Genomic DNA, 17,966 nt, shown 5'->3' with positions numbered 1-17,966 from the left:
AATTCCTTTGTTCACATTATTATCCAAATAGCCATAAAAGTTGATAATGTGGAAAATTTTTAAAGGGAAATAAATGTTGTATCTTCACTGACCCAAGAACACATGATCACATTGTTATGTAGATTCTACGGGAGAAATAATTCAGGTTATCAGAACTAAGTGAAAGCCAGTGATCACCATGTGCTCTGTCAGATCCACCTGTCCTTCCTTACCCTTCAGTCTCACCAGAATGTGCTTGGTGGCATGAATATTACAGACCCCAAGCATCACATGCTAATCATGCTGGCAGCTGCCACCACCAGAGAGCATCAGAGCTGAGGATGAAACACTAACCTTGCTAATGCCTGCCCAGGGTGTGGCTCCCAATAGAAGTACCACAGATTCCACAGAGCAAGAGTGGTATTTGCCACCTCTTCTTTAAGTGTTTATTACTGTAATGTTATACTATAGTCTTTTGCTTGTTATTTACAGAATTGGGCAATAATATAAATTACAATTTCAGAGATGGAAGGCCTAAGTCATACATATGACATATATAAAATAATTGCTTCTTTAAAGTTACCTGGGAGAAAATGTCCGTACTGTCTGTTTCATTAGTTACTAAATCAGTTGATTCCTGTCTAAGAATCTCCTGGGTTAGGGAAATTCAGACAGCAATGTTTGCTTTGATTGTTTCTAAACTTCTGGTGTCTTTTTCCACTGGACCTATGCAGATGACCCAGGATCAAATGGCACCATAATGACTATGCATCTATTCATCCTAAAGCCAAGTGTCATTTATTGAATCTTTTTTTTCCTGCTGAAAGCAAACCAAGATCTATGCTGTACCCCTGGTCAACTTGTGCCTGCAATTCCTATCAGTTCTGCTATATTTATTACTGGCTCTTTTCCCTCCATAAAAAGCTATCCATCATTCTAATTATATATTTAAAAAAAAGCCACCAGCTTGAAAATATACATGGCCTTACAGACAGAAGCTAAAATGAGCAATGTTAGTATCAATGTGAATGATGTCTCATCTCTGTTATGGGCTAACACAGTCTTTAAAAATCATAACAATGATTCTCTCATACAGTATATTTGCTGTAATACTAGTACAGCAATAATTTCACTAAAATACTTTGGGCAGATTATTTTTCTAGCGTTTCCTGGTTTTGTTTTTGGTGTTGGTTTTTATTTATTGATCTGTATGCTTGCTCCAATTTTGATGTTTTGTTTTGTTTTGTTTTGTTTTGTTTTGTTTTGTTTTGTTTTGTTTTGTTTTGTTTTGTTTTGTACAAGGTCTCAGTATGTAGCCTAGGCTGGCCTCAAATTTATGATTCTCCAGCTTCAGCCTCCCTCCTCATTGCTGAAATTATAGACATTTGTCACCATGTTGCTTGGACAAACTATCTTTAACATTTTCTTAAGTCTATGAAAATCTCCTTTGCAAACCATGTATCTATTACCTAACAAAGCAGATCCTTGCATTCATCAAAGGTGTCATAAGAACTTGGAAAAGTGTCAAATTCTAACGCCACTCATATTTTCTTCAGCAAGATGGCATTACATATAATTTCACAAGCATGCTGTACACCATTATTTAGCAGATGAGCAAGGTAACTGGTTCAACTATGCCCATTTACTCATGTTAATACTACCCATATATACACTTACACAAATATACATCCATATGGACACATTCATGTATACAAATGCATACTGAAGGCTCAGCCAGATTAGAATTCACTTCTTTCACTGGATATTTATCACCATTCCTAGTTCTGAGAATCGTCCACTACGTCTATCAATGACCACAGCAAACTTTAGAGCCAGGTTTTCTTAAGCTATAGTCCTTATTAAAATGTTTGCTTTTCCACTAACTTACACTGTCCATTTCCTCTGTTTTTCTAATAATAAAAAAAAAACTAGTAGGATCCAGCAGCTAACATCCTATGCACTGTGTGTTTCCTTGGCTGGTCATGTGAGCTGAGGAACATCAGAAGTAGTCCTAACCTTTAGAGTACTAACACGATGTGAGCACCTGGTTTCACTTGTTTTATTAGAAATAAGACATTGTAACAGCAATGGCTCTAATTTATATTATGCTTTTGAGTTGTCCCTTTTTATCTTCTGGATAATTTTAGCAGCTAGGCAACAAATTTACTCACACCATATATCTTACTTTGAGAAACGATGTGAGCATACTAAATATTTCACTTTTCAGTCATCCCCAATAAGTGTTTCATGGTGTTCCTGTTTCTCCAGGCTTTAGTGCCTCACTTAGGAAAATCAAACCCACAGCTCATTCTTGAAATTAATAAGGGAAATTACTTTTAGGAAGTACATTAATTTTACTATGTAGTAAAAAAGAATCTCCTTAATGGTCCTGTATATTTCTGTTTCTGTGTCCCTTGTAATATAAAAGAATTAGTGTGACAGTTAATTCTAATTTTTAAAAAGAGACAAATTAATTTATAAACTTAGGAAGAACCCAGGGTCATAATGTCATGGTTTTGATAGAATGGAGCTGCACTTTTGTTGTGGGCCAAGAAGAATTGTGCCATTTTGAATAGCTCTCAGTGGCTATTCAAAATAGGACTATTCATTTCTGGGCAGGTTAAAAAAATGCAAAAGAGGAAATTTATATAAAGATGAGAGTGACATGAACAAAAAAGGAAACATGGGCTGAATTCTATCTACATCTCAAGAATGTGTCTTGCACGGAGACAACCAGATGACAGGCTGTGTTAGATTCTCAGGGTGGAGGACCCAGGCCAAAGAGACATGGATGCTGAAAATCCAAAAAGAAAATACTAACCAGTGGCTCTTGGGTGCATGAATACCTCTTAGCTGCTTAGTCTTTGTATCCTTATTGGGCATATTTTAATATCTAGAAAAGTATGTGAGCACATGTGAAATAGTAGTCTAAAAATAGTAAAGACTAGAAATCCATTTGAAGCCGGGCGGTGGTGGCGCACGCCTTTAATCCCAGCACTCGGGAGGCAGAGCCAGGTAGATCTCTGTGAGTTCGAGGCCAGCCTGGACTACCAAGTGAGTCCCAGGAAAGACGCAAAGCTACACAGAGAAACCCTGTCTCAAAAAAACCAAAAAAAAAAAAAACCAAAAAAAAAAAAAAAAAACAAAAAAAAAAAAAAAACAAAAAGAAAAGAAATCCATTTGAAACAGACATCAGATAGGTATCTCACTACTTTCAGGCAACATGTTTTTCATGTATGTTACTCTTCATTTGATTTTTTAAACACAAATTCATTCTTAATTAATTGAGAGTTTGCATTAAAAAACATTTTTTATCCTTATTCATTTCTGGTGGACTTGTGGAAATAGAATTTACACAGTCCAAGCAAAAGGTGAAATTTGAACTGTGTCCTTTTTATTATGTCCATTAGAGGGATTATGAGACTGTGAACTCTATTAGACACATTGTTATACAAAGTCCTATAAGACACATTGAGAGACAGTCTCACCTTAAAACTATTTTACTATATTTCCTGGCAGTTCTTTAAAAACATGCATGTGGTCAGAATACAGACAAATTGGTTATTGGGTTTCTTTTTAAAGAGATCATAGTGGTGTAGCCAGATGAGGACTGGCAAGCAGCTACCTGTGATGCATATGAAAGCAGTAGCCTAGCTTACCAAGATAAGGCTGAAGGACCCACCTCACACAGAATACCAGTAAGCACAACCTCTCTAGCCAGGTTTCTTCAGAATGTGGGCAAGGACTGGCATAGGTAGCTTCTGACTCACATAGGGATTCCCAATAAAACAAACAGAATTCAAGTCCCTAAAGGTTAGGAGAGAAAGGACTTTGTACATACATCCCATGCTGTGTATACCACCAGTGACTTCTCCAGTAGAAGATATAGGTCCTCCCTTTCTGATAGTATATGATTGCTTAATGTTAATCTAGCTAGAGTCTGAATCATCTCAAAATATCTAACATCAGCTTTAATAAAGACAGGGGTATCCTATTTGTTAAAAACCATAAGCAAGAATATTTTAATAATCTTAAACTTATGAAGGATTTAATTTTAATATATAAGTGATGCATAAATAACTGAATTTAGTAGCCAAAACAGTCATGGCTTACTTAACCGTGATTCTAGCAGCTGTCTGTTGATAATGCACAATGCCAAATATCTTCATCTGCCAGTGCAGATTCTGCAGAGGATTAGTGGGAAGTACATCCTTGAAAAATCACATCAAAGTCTCAAAAAATTCATGTTAGGCCCTGGCTTGGAATATTGCACGTTCCAGTCTGTGGATTGCATGGTTTCAGTTTATATTCTAAATGGTAAGCTCATACTAAAGAGACAAATTAAGCAGGCTTTAAAATGTTGTGGTTGTTTTTAAAGCATTGATTAATTTTATTCTGATTATCTTTATTCAGGTACTGTAGAGAATCTAAACTTTAAAATTCAGTAAATAACTCTGAAATGGTTATTTTAATTGTATTTCTCATTGTTTCCAAAGTAGCTGTCAGTTTAGAATTCTTACTCAGTAAATAGAATATAATAGTGTTTCCAGTTAGGATATATGTTTTCTATAATCAAACAAAATTAATTTTACCATAATTGTTAGGGACTCTTTTCAGAAAACTATCGTAAACATCACTAAAGAATGCCATACCATTTTCGCAATAGACCCCGTCCCAGCAAAGCAACATTTTAGACAATGGACAAGAAGATGTCTCTCCTAGTGGCCAATGGAATCCTTACCCACTTGGGAGGCGGGATGTACCTCCGGACACCATTACTAAAAAGGTAATCAATGTCAAGTTGACACAAACCATGAACCTCACACATTCATCGTAATATGTAGTCCATATCTTGTGTCTTAACATCATTTCTAACTTCATGGTAAATTCAGGCTAAATATTCTGCCACTCTAGGGCTTCTGGTCAACTGTCACTGCATTGAAAAGAATGGAAATAGACACAGCCTGGTGCTCAATTAGTAATGGCTGCATGTAAATAGCCTTCCACTCTGCAGATTCATCATCTGTAAGAGTACCTTAGGACATACTTTGAGGTGCGAGCACAGAAAGTTGTGTTGCATACACTTCACTTAACCTTGGCTTCAGCAGTACATATAACCAACATCCATAAAATTATATTTACCATTAAAAAGGTCCAATTGCCACATCTAAAATCATAACAGTGAGATGCTTTGGCATGTAAAGGTGCTTGCCTTCAAGTCTGACTACCTGATTTTGATTCCCCAGAACCCACATAGTAGAGAGAGAACCATTTCCCACAAGTTGCCCTTTGGCCTCCACTCATGCTTTATGGTACATATGGCTACACATGTACACACATCAAACAATCAATAAATAAATACATTAAAAATGTTTAAAGTTGTTAAAGTTTGTCCAGCAAGCACTCACTGAGCAATGGTGCATACACTACATGCAAAGCACTTGCTGGACTGGAGAAACAAAGATGAATTCAAGCCTCTAAAAGCTTTTAGCCTAATGCATGTAGTGAGTGGGTCAGACCATGATATGTCACCACAGCAAAGTGAAAGGAAAGCAGCAACATGTGAGGCAGCGTGTGAGCGAGTGGGGATCCATGCTCCTCACTGTGCTTTTCAGTTCCTACAAATCAATTTAAAAAAAAGACACAGAACTTAATTTTTAAATTAGAAAAATACAAGCAGCACTGGGAGTATAAATCAGTAAATAAATATTACATCAAAGCCAATCCTATTTAGCCATAAGGAAATGGACACATCCCATTTTTCACCAAAGGCTGGGTAGAGAGCTCTGGACACAGGAGCTGCTTGTTTCGCACACAGAACTCCCTGTGTGCCTGTAGGAACATGGGCACAACCACTGTGGTGACAAGTCACACAGTGTAGCAGAGCAAGTGCATTTTGAAGCAAGCCTCTAAAATCATTACCCTAAACCTCTAGTGTCATTCAAGATCATGTCCCATTTACCAGAAAACGGAACAGATTCAGTTGTCTGTCAGCAGGAAAGTGTAAATTCTGCTGCTTGCACAAAGGAATATTTTACAGAACTAAACAGTGAGTAAATTTGGTTATGATAGTGGGCAGAAGTCCTAAAAACAAAACCAAAAGAGTTTTCAGGAGATGATCCTGAGTAGGACTAGATTTATGCAGGTCTAAGACTTGAGAAAAAGTCATTTTTGTGAGGACATGATAAACATTGTATTTAGAATTATGCAGACTTTTAGGGAAGCACTGTGGGAGACCCTTCCACCCAGCTGTGGCTCTTAAACTACAGTGTTGAGGCTCCAGTGACATCACATTGTAACTACACTTCATAATTTACATATACTGTAACCTAGGTAATTTTTCCCCCTGGTAAGTTTAGTCAGTTTTAAAGATATACATTTTTTTCCAGAACTGGTGAGTTGTTACCTCCAGACGGCACCTATGCCTTGGGTGACACCCAGCACTTGAGCAGCACAATGAGATATGCTGTGAGGGGTTGCTGCCTGCGACCATTCCTAGAAAGGATGTCATTTGGAGGAAATAAAGGGAGCTGAGGAGAGGGGCATAGTGTCCAAAAGGCTGGAATAATAAGCAGAAGTCAGATCACATGGGCTGCATCTTGTAAAATATGAAAAAGAGAACATGGAAGTATTTTCAAAGGGAAATAACAGGATGCAATGTTCATTTAAATAGTTCTCTGACAGATTTTCAAAGAACACACTGCAAAGGACAGAGCTTAGAACCAAAATGCAAGCTACTAAGTTCCTCTGACTATTCAGAGGAAAAGATGGAAACATAATTTATAGAGAAAAAAAGCTTAGATGCAATAGAAACCTGGCAGGTAGAGCCAGGAGTATCTTGTGAAGAACCCATTCATGTAATCAGTAAACAAACTGGGATTGAGGCAAATTAAATGTACTCTTTTAAAAGAACCAATTATGTTATCTTTTCTAGGAAATCAATGTAGCAATGTCTTTTTCTGTGATGGGGAAATAAGAATTAATATGTTAGGGCTGGAGAGATGGATCAGCAGTTAAGAAGATTTATTGCTCTTGCAGAGGACCCTCAGGTTCCCAGCAACTGCCTATAATTCTAGCTCCAGAGAGATCCAATATCTCTGGCCCACTGTGGGCCCCTGCACATATATGAACATGCCCACACAGAGACATGAATGCCCATAGATATATTTAAAATAATTAAATAATCATCTCTAAAAGAATAAATTTATTAATTGGGTTTACTATGTCTTTCTACATTGTTATTAACATGAGATAGAAAGATCCTAGAGAAGAGAAATGGAGAGTGTTATAGACAGAAATGAGAGAGAAGGGAGAGGGAAAAGGAGTGACCTGCTTGTTAAACAAGAATTATATAAAGTCCAAAATTCTACAAGAATAAGTAAGACTCTACAGAGTGTAGATGTAACCAACCGTCTTATTAAATAAGAAACACAGAACCATTGTAAAAGAGAAAGCCAAGAGGTCAGAGCTCAGAGCTAAAACCTTACCCTTCCTCCTGTGGTGGTCCTATCTCTCCGAAAGAGACCTACTTCCTGTGTGTTTGTCTTTAGATAGTCTTTCTGTTCTGCCTTCTCATTGGTTGTAAACCCAAACACGTGACTGCCTCGTCACTGCCTGTAAGTACAGCCCTCCAGGTCTTAAAGGCGTATGTCTCCAATGCTGGCTGTATCCCTGAACACACAGAGACTGACCTAGCTCTGCCTACCAAGTGCTGGGATTAAAGGCATGCACCACCACCACCACACTCTTGCTATGGCTCTAATAGCTCTGACCTCCGGGCAACTTTATTTATCAATATACAATTAAAATCACATTTCAGTACAAATAAAATACCACCATAACAGAGGCAGCTACATTGTAATAGCTGAGTCAGAAAGATAGTTTTGAAGAAGTAATAATTTTTCTCTTTACTGATGCACTTCAAATATTTGTTTTGGTAATCCAAAAGACTAGGATGATGTAGCCCTATTGATGGCTTTTAATGTTAACTAGATTGTGTGAAAAATTTAAAAACTTACTTTGTATATTATATAATTCCTTTATTCTCAAAAGTGATGTGGATAGGAGCTGTGAGAACATAAACCAAACATTCTTCTGAAGAAGTGGCAGGCAAGTGGCAGGTGTCTAGTGTGACAGTCTTTGCCCTGGGTTCTTACGTGGTATGTAATTATTCTTAGCAGAGAACATTTACTTATTTCCTGATGCCAATGTGGCCATGCAGTAGCCATGCAGTCAGGGGACCCTTCTTGTCCCCACTGACTCTGAATTATCCCTTTAATAAAAGTCCAAACTCAAAAATTATCTATTAGATAGCTATCAAGTCAGTGGTAGAAAATAAACTTGTCATATTAAAAGCATTGGAAAGAGTCAAGTTAAAACATATTACCCATCAGTCTTTGTTCCATAAAGCAAATGATTACCCTTCTTCAGAAATCTGAGATAAATCAATTACATTCACATTATCTTTGCTTTGAGAAAAATCTAGAAGCAAAAATATAAAATTAACACCACACCACAAAAATGCCCATGGCCAACCGTGTAGCCAGAAGACATAGACAGCATAGCAACTGGCGGTGGCGGGAGTCAGTCTCTTGTCACATGGTTATTAGCCTTCTCACCCCATTATGCATACATTCTTAAAAACATTAAGGTAAAAAGAATGACTCATAGCTTTTATCTCTGTTGCTCATGTCTCCTGTCTCATCTCTGTTGGGGGAATGTGTGACAGCGCCATCAGAAAACATTGTAGGTTTAAATGAATAGACATGTACTGACTTTTGCCACATCCCACTCTTAAGATTGCTCCATTGTTTTCCCCCTTTTTAAATAACTTCCAATTCCATTACTGTGTTCTGTAGATTGACACTTAATAATAGAACAATGTGCTGATAGATATTCAATAAGACAGAGATGACTGCCCTCACATCAGCCAGCTGCTGCCCTGTGGTACAGGGCACCAAAGTGAGAAGCTCTGTACCTCACATTTCATCTGTCATTAGAGACAGAGTGGTGTGTCACCTGCATCTAACTAAAACCTGAATGATCAGCCAGACCTGTGAATGCCCCTCATACTGTAGGCATGCCACCAAGCTTTGTGAGGCAGTACTCTACCACCCAAGTTTGGACACCAAGTACAAATTAAAGAGAAGACATCATCTTCTTAATGTTAGCTTTATGGAATTGTCATAATCGTGAATATGTGCAGTGTAGAGCAGGCACTGTAGTGAAGTGTTTGACAGGAAGTCTCGCGTCATCTTCACAACTTCAGGAAGTAAGGAAGTGACCATATGGAACTGAGGAACAGGAATTAGAACCCAGCATTGTCTAAGCATACAGTGTGCTCCTATTTCCCTTGTTGGTATATATTCACTGTGCTTCGTGATGGATTAAATATGGACATGTATTTTTAGCATACCCACACATGCCTTTCCCAAATTCCTCCCTTTCCCAAGAGCCCCATGGGCCCTACACAGTTTTGTTTCCACTTGCATGGCATATAGACATCCATGATATTATGCATCTGTATAAAATCTAGAAACCAAAAATGAGAGAAAATATTCCTACTGAAAGCATGTCTGTTCCATAAGGCTGAAAAAGGAATCTTTTATATATATTTATATAAAACACATTTTCTTTACCCATCCCTGTTATTGGATGCCTGGGTTGGTTCCTTAACTTAGCTGTTGTAAATAGGGTTGCAAAAAGCTTTGATGTTCAAGAACATGATATGTCCACTGGAATTCTTTGTTAGCTCTCATGAGTGGTACAGCTGGGCCATATGACAGATCTGTTTTCAGTTTCCTTAAAAACCTCCTTACTGACTTCATAGTGGCTGAACTAGTTTAGATTGTCACCAGGGTGTATCTGGGACCCCTCTGTCCACATCATTGGTATGTGTTCTTATGTTAAATGGCTGTCATTCTGACTGGGGTTAGGTGAACTATCAATGTAGCTTTGATTTGCATTTTCCTGAAGGGTAGTGGCCATTTCATATTCTGAGAACTGTCTGCTCATTACATTAGTCCCTTCACTGACTTGGTTGCTTGATTTCTTGTAATTTATGTCTTTTATGTGTTATTTAAGTATTCTGGTTATTCTATCATGTATATAGCTGGTGGAGTTTGATTCTTATTCTCTAGCCTGTCTCTTCACTCATTTGTTTCCTTTGCTGTGTAGATTACTTTTAATTTCATTTTTCTATTGTTAGTGTTAACACTGAAGTCATTTTCAGAAAGTCCTTGCCTGTGCCCAGCAACCTCCAAGTGTTTAGTGTTAAAGCTCTTTGCTTCGAGGATTTTCTCCACTGTCTCTGTCTAGCAGGTGAATTTGGTGTTATGACTCTCCCTCTTATCTGTGCTTTAGCTGTGTCCCACAGAGCTTCATATATTATATTTTCATGTACAGTATTTAATGTACTGTTTTACTTGGCATGGGCTTCCTCACTGGGCCGGGACTATTCAGAAATAGGTTGTATCCAGTGCTTGGATAGTGTCCTTCCATCCTCCTGTTACCATCATATAATTTAAATGAATTGGAGACCATCTTCCATGCGACGTCAGCCAACTTGTTGAGAGTTGTTTTCAGCTCAGGTCACCTAGACAGATTCCTACAGTAAACAGAGGAAAATTCTAGACGTGACAATCAGAAGTGGTCGGTGGAGAGTAATGTTGGGTTCCTCTGCATTTTTTATTCTTGATCATTTTCAGTTCAGTTTTTCTACTGGTTATTCATAAATGGATATTACAATCATCTAGTTCTCTTCTAGTTAATAGTTTTGCCATATCTGTACCTCTGTGGTCTGACTATATATAAGACTGCTACAATTTTTTGATGAACTAAACTTTCACAGTATAAAATTCCAATCTGTCTCTGGTAAATTGCTTTGTTCTGACATCTTTTTTTATTCAGTCCCATACAGCCACTTTTGTTTTCATTTAATTAATATAAGCATAGTGTAATCTCATTGTAAGTGAAACCATGAGAGTCTGTAAAAAGAGTGTCAAGGATTTATTAAGATATAAAAGGGGAAAAAATACACTCATGGATACAGAACCAAGTAAACAGCAGTCATTGACCTCCATTCTGTCCGGGAAGGAATGGATCTGGCCATCTGGTCTCAGATCACCTCAAGAGAGAATGACCATGTGCATCTCCTCAGATTTAAAGTAATCACATAACCCACCAAGAGGCTGGTACTCCAAAGTGATTGACCGAATGAATATCCACAACACTTCATAGACCTATTTTTCCTGCCTATATCATTATATTTAAAGTAAGAATTGAGGGGCTGAGGAAATGGGTCAGCTGATAAAGTCTTGTCACACACAAGTCTGAGGATATGAGTTCAAATCTCCAGAACCCCAGGTGAAAAGCTAGAAGCAACAGTGCATGGTTGCAGTCTTGGTGCTCAGAGGGCACATGGAATCGGATCCCTGGGTCCTGCTGGTCAGTCATGCTGAATCAGTAAACTCCGTCCAGTAAGAGAGTGTTTCAAAAAATTAAAGTGGAAAGCAACTAAAAAACATTCCCAGTGTCGACCTCTGGCCTTCACATGCCCATGTACCCCACATACACGTAAAAAACAGCAATAAAAAATTTAATTTCATTTGATTTTTTTTTTTACTTTTGTTGTGGATTTTGTTGCTTCTGTTCTTTTTCCTGTTTTCTATGAATTATTTGAACATCTCTTAGAATTTTGTTTTTATTTATTAATTCTATTTTTATAATTATAATTATATTTTTAGTGTGGCCCTCTACATACCTTTTGTAGTGCTGCTCCTGAAGTGCGCGCGCGCGCGCGCGCGCGCACACACACACACACACACACACACACACACACACACACACACACACCAGCTTATAAATCTATTGGTGTCAGGAGTCGTGGCTGAAGCAAAGTATATGGACATGACCTCCTTATCTCTTCATGCTCTCATCTGCTTGTGTAAAAACTCCTCTGCATCTATCCTGTGTGAGCCTCCATTTAGACACATCAGATTGTGTCATGATTTTGTTTTGATCACAAAAGAAAGTTTGAAAATTTAAGGAAAGGAAAGTTGATTTATCAGCTGGCAGGTCTTTTGGCAATGTTTTTCTTCCTTCTTAACTCTACAAGGTTTTTCTTTTCCTGTTTTCCTCCTGCTGGCAAGCTGCCTTATGATGCTATTTAAAGAGAGTTCTTGGAACAACAAATTCCTCTCATGTCCTTCATCTGAGACTGTTTTGATTTCCTGGTCGTTGCTGAAGAATACCTGGACAGTTAGAGGATTGGGGACTAACAGTTAATTCTTTCCAGCACTTGAAAATCATGTAATTTCCTTCTGTCACTCATGGCTTCTGGTGAGACATCTGCTGACATTCAAATGGTTTTTCCTTTATAGAGAAAATGTCATCTTTTTCTCTTGTAGCTTTGAAGGTTTTGTTTGCCTTAGCTTTTAGTCATCAAATTGGGCTGTGTCTGCACATTGGCACTTTGTTTTTCTCTGGTTCCTGAACCTGTTAAGTCTTGTCAGTTACCAAATTTCCAGGTTTGTGAGGATTATTTTTTTAAGATTTATTTTATTTTTAATTATGTGTGTGTGCAGTGCCTATCAAGACCAGAAGAGGGTGTCAGATCCTCTGGAGCTGTAGTAACAGGTGATTATGAGCACCTGATATGGGTGCTGGGAACTCTGTCCTCTGCAAAGGCAGAGTGGTCTTGGCTGCTTGGCCATCTCCCCAAACCTAGGGCATTATTTCTTCTGGTAGCATTTTAGCTGCACATTCTTTCTGCTGTTGTTCTGATGATATGATTACTAAAACACTGTATAATCTACAGATGTTTTTAGACTTTTCTCATATTTTTTCTGTATGTTTTCCCTCTGTTACTCAGACTAAGTAATTTCTGTTGTCCTAATATCCAGCTCTCTATGGTCTCTTGCTAAGACTCTCCACATGCTTGCACACACTGTGTAAGGCCTGCCCATGTTCATGGATGTGGATGTGTGTGAATGCCAGAGGACGCTGTCTTTTACTTTTGTTTTTGAGACAGAGTCTCTTAATGTCCTGGTACTCACCTGGAAATCCAGGGATGCCCCTGTCTCCACCTCTTCAGTGCTGAAATTGCAAGCATATACTGCCACACACATACTTCACCATGCACTGCTCTTTAAACATGGGTTCTAGGGATTGAACTCAGCTCCTTGCATTTGTAAGGCAAGCACTTTATTGATTGAGGTATCTTTCCATCCCCATTTGGCATTTCTGTTTTAGCTAGCTTCCTCTAATTCCATTTCAACTGAAGAAGGATTTAGTGTGACTTGTAATCCAGGGGAGATAGAAAGAAAGGCTTTAGGGATAGAGAGATGGCTCACTGGTTAAGAGCACTCACTGTTCTTTCAGAGGACACAGGATCAGTTCCCAGCATCCGCATGGTAGCTCACAACCACATATAATCCCAGGGGATCTTATGGTACACAGACATACATGCAGGCAGAACACTCATTCACATAAAATAAAAATAAATAAATCTCAACAAAAGTAATATTTAAAAAGAAAGATTTCCTTTTGGCCTTCATTGAAATCCCAAACAAAAGATCCTTGATGTTACTAGGTTGAGATGGAGACTCCAATTCCCCACTGATTTCCTCTAATGCTCTGGTACAGTTGCCTCACTATCACAGGGTTAGATGCAAGTCTGGCTCTACAAGGCCTTCTCCAACACCCCATTAGAAAGGTAGAAGTTTTATTGTGCTTGGGTGGGAGGGGCAAGAGTGCTAATCATATGAGTGCTGTGGCACCCTACTTGGCCTCTGGATATTGGGTTCTGGGGCATCGTACTTCACAGCCATGTGGCAATGCTCTGCCACATCCCAAGAGAGAAGAGTCTAGTCTCTCCACTTGGCCTTCACAGGCATTGTTAAGCTAAGGTTGTGGCTTGCTTTATGATATTCAGCTTCAATAAAAAAGTCACTATCTAAAAGGATTCTGTCTACATAGGCACTGCATCAGTCCCTGATTCTTTGCTGAACAGAATTTTTGGGTTTTCTTGTGGGCTGATTTTTGTTGGTATTGTGTTGTCTGTGTTAGTTTGCTGTTTTAGACTGACCATTGAGTCAGCTCCATGTTTCCCATATGATTCAAAGAGCTCACCATCACACTGTAATTTTGTCCCTTCTAAAAACCTAATTTTTAGTCATCTTGTATGTGATAATTTTTATTATATTTAACTTTGGGATGAGTAAAAGTAGATGAGGTGCATCTACAAGGAAGCAAACATACAGCTAGCTGAGCTTCTGAGACCTAATTTGCTTTTAAAATGGAAGGGCACAGTGTGAAGGGGCGTGACAGAACTGGGTGTTTGCTGTTTTACTAAATTACAAAAACTTTGGTTATTTAAATGCAAAGGAACTCCTTGGAATAAGTTACTAAGTGCTTCTCTGGGAATGAGTCTATAGTTGAACTCTTTTGGACTTAAGTTTAGAGCATTAATCATGCTTTTTTGAACACCCTAAGTGTCATGAGCTGTCATCCATTTAAGTGGTGTTTGATTTTTCCAAGCAAACTCCAGTTGTTCAAGAGCCAAGATGGACAGTGAGACACAGGCCCACCTGGGCATCCCAGTGTATGTCCGGCCTCCTGCTCAGGTCTGGAGGAGCACGGTGAGCCAAACCACCTCAGTGGTGACAGAGACATTTCTTTGATGTTGTATAAACCTTCTAAACACTGAACAGTTTCCCATAATAAGCCCAATTAGCTTCAGGCTGAATTTTGGGTGAGTTATAGGATTTAGTATCAAATTAGCATTTCTCTGTTTGGGGTGTAAATATTTTCTTGAGTTCTGTAGATATTAGAGATTTTTTTCCCTGTAAATTTTGACAGTTTGTTTCAGGGTCAACTTGAAAGCACCATACTCCAACTCTGTTATGGGATATGTATGGTTTTCTCCAGCCTCCTCTTGAAAGCTCCAAAAACACTAAATCCTCTGTTTCTTTTTGTCATTCCAAACATGTCACAGTGTCTTTTCAGAAACCTTTGTGTTTGCATCCTCCATACAGTGAGAGGCAGTGTACACATGGCTTACCCACCTCCACCCCCACCCCCACCCCCACTTGAACAAACCCAACTGCTGACATTCTTGTTCCCATTGGCGTATTGTACTTCATCGTCAGTGTCCTCATTACCCTCAGGAAGCTTTTGTGCTGTTCACAAAGTCCTCTTCCCATCCTTCTGAACCACAACCATCCCACTAAGTGTCTTGATTTGTGTTTGTTTAATTTTACAGAATTGGATGTTTGTTCTTTGCTTTCTGCAGCCGTCAGTCATTGTTCTCCACAGCCCACAGCCCAGGAGAGTGAATGGGCAGGCAGAATCACTTGCAGAGTGATTGTTTGCTCCCTCCATGCTCACCATCTGAAAACACAAGCTTTATTAACTCATAGCAAGGGAAATACTACTAAATACAACAGCACTATCCTGTTTGTTTACCTGTCAACTTGAAGTCCAAAGCAGAGCACCTAAGACAACCCACAGGCCTGATCCACTGAGTGGGAAATACAAGGGCTGCTAATGAACTGACTGTGAAGACCAGCCAGAGCCTGGGAGTCCTCTGCATGGTTCCTTTTCTGTTCTCAGTAGAACTGGGGATGGGGACCAGGCCACAGTATAATACCATAATCAAGAGGATGACCTTTGATAGACAACTTTATCAAATGCTGATTTGACAGTTCCCAAGTTCTATAAATTACTTGGGAATATTGTATACTATTGCACACCTTAGTGCCCTCTTCAGTAAAATAGGGTTATAATAATAATCACCTCTTAATGTTGTTGTAAAAACGAAGAGATAATGCATGTGAGATGCCTTGGGACATGCTTCAACACCACATTTGGATGACAGTTATTGTCTACTAAATGCATGTACTGTGCCTCTCACTGAGAAGAGTAAGTGGGATATGCTGCATGTCCTCAAAAATTCAAAAGTAGGGGCAGGGTAGATGACTCGGTTAGTAGAGTACCTGCTGCATACACAGGAGGACCTGGGTTCAAATCTCCAGCACCCAGAAAAAAATCAAGATATGAGGGATAATTGTAAGCCCAGACTTGGGGAATAGAGGCTGACAGTTCCTGGAACTCATTGCACACAAACATGCATACATACACCACATTGAAAACAATTCAAACATCTATATAATCCTGAGTGCAAACTGGCCTGTCAGAAGAAAAATACACCAGAAAAACATAAGCCTAAAGTTCTGCAGAATAGAGAGGCTGTTTCAACTTTGGACAGAGTCTGTTCCAAATAAATCAGCAGTGTAACTTTCAAGCAGGCATTATTGGTTTTCTCATGCAGATTATATAGGAAGGTGCTGAAGCTGCCCATATATTACCAGTGGAGGTGGGAACCAGGCAGGAATCAGAAATCAACCCTGTTCCGCCTCCTCTGACCTTGAGAGATCATTCTGTCTGGCATGTAACTGACGATGCCAAGTGATTCATGAGAGGACTCAGAATATAACCCTGGGTTTACAAGGGCTTCCATCTACCAAACAAGAGAATGGAAAAACTTGTAGCAGCAGAGAAGAGCTGAACTTGCCATAAGGACTTCCGAAAGTGACAAGGTTTCTGGAAGTTTTCAAGAAGAGAGATGAGTCTGAGGAATAAGCATTGGCCTTTGAGCTTATCACTTGGTGGTCACTCATGTGGGTAACTGCACCTTGCCCTGGTACAGGCAAAAAACCCCACAACTTTCCCTCTAATTCCCCATGACTGAAACATCTTTAATGTTCATGAAGTTAGAAAATGGTTCACAATGCCAAGACAGCTAATTAGACATCTAATATATAATCTGAAGGTTGTTTATTTTGCATTAATATTGCCAATTAATATTTTCTTTTTAAATTACCTCTTGTTTGGAATCCAGCAAAATTTTTCCCTCTAGATGATGTTCTTTCTTCACTATGAGTTTCTTTATTTTCCATGCTCTTTAAGAACTTTAAAACAAAGGAGTGTGCATAGCTCATTCTAATTGCCCTTCCTGTCCCCACAGATGGCAGCTGCTTACAGGCATTTATCACATGATTGACTTTTAATGCTCATGAGCTAATAATGTAACAAATTAATAAGCATTTATTATTTTCTCCTGAACCAGCTCACTGTGCACCTGTGTCATAGATCTTAAGCAATTCTACCGTTTTTGCCTTAGGAAAAGGGATTATTGTCCCCCTGGTGCTAAAGAGCTTACATATTTCTCTAGGTTATTTTTCAACATAAAATGTCATCTAGCACTACCCTTTATTTTTAAGTTTTGAATTCTTTTTCTTTGAGATTCTTTTCAGATGAATTTTGTTGCCTTAAAATCAGGAATAAAATAATCTTCAGCAAACCACCAGATGACTGCACTGGTGTCAACGTCTCCACCAGCCCCATGGGTGTACCCCTACCTTTCCTTTGTTATCCTTCCCAGCCTGGCTGAGAGCCCACATGAGGATCTCTCACCCATGGGGTATCTTCTTCCAGCCTGGGCTGGGAGCCCATGTGAGGGCCTCTTCCCATGGGGCAGCATGGTGCTTCTGCTTGGCTCACAGGGAACTTGGCCTGACAGTTCTGCTCTCTACAGGCAGGTAGCCACATTCAGACCCTGATGGGGTCACAGAGCCTTCAACACCGAAGCCGGGAGCAGCAGCCATACGAGGGAAACATCAACAAAGTGACCATCCAGCAGTTTCAGTCGCCATTGCCCATCCAGATCCCTTCATCACAGGCCACCCGGGGACCTCAACCTGGACGGTGCTTAATTCAAACGAAAGGGCAGAGGAGTATGGATGGCTATCCTGAGCAGGTAAGGAGTAACAGTCAGTAGATGTAACAGTCAGTAGACATTCAGGAAGTTAAAACAACTCAATGTTGCACATTGGTCCTTGGCTCACAATGCTCTTCATAGGAATTGGGTCATTGCTGCCAGCGGTTAGGGGCAAATGACACATTGGTAAAATGCCTTTTTGCACGCA

General features: G+C 39.2%; 1 protein-coding gene across 4 annotated transcripts in view; it reads left to right on the top strand.

Moving 5' to 3' along the window:
• Lrrc7 (leucine rich repeat containing 7) overlaps positions 1-17,966 on the top strand; it is a 475,963-nt gene that overhangs the window by 421,505 nt on the left and 36,492 nt on the right. For 3 of the 4 annotated variants that reach the window (XM_015993791.3, XM_015993790.3, XM_076575292.1), the window contains 2 exons: positions 4,646-4,765; positions 17,576-17,797. In XM_015993791.3, the coding sequence (XP_015849277.1) occupies positions 4,646-4,765; positions 17,576-17,797 (342 nt within the window). The remainder of the gene's footprint in view (positions 1-4,645; positions 4,766-17,575; positions 17,798-17,966) is intronic. The other variant, XM_015993794.3, reaches the window with a different exon arrangement.

This window comes from Peromyscus maniculatus, chromosome 6, assembly GCF_049852395.1.
Source record: "Peromyscus maniculatus bairdii isolate BWxNUB_F1_BW_parent chromosome 6, HU_Pman_BW_mat_3.1, whole genome shotgun sequence".
Classification (NCBI taxonomy): domain Eukaryota; kingdom Metazoa; phylum Chordata; class Mammalia; order Rodentia; family Cricetidae; genus Peromyscus; species Peromyscus maniculatus.
The sequence above is the reverse complement of the archived record's forward strand: the minus strand, read 5'-3'. Positions and strand labels throughout refer to the sequence as shown.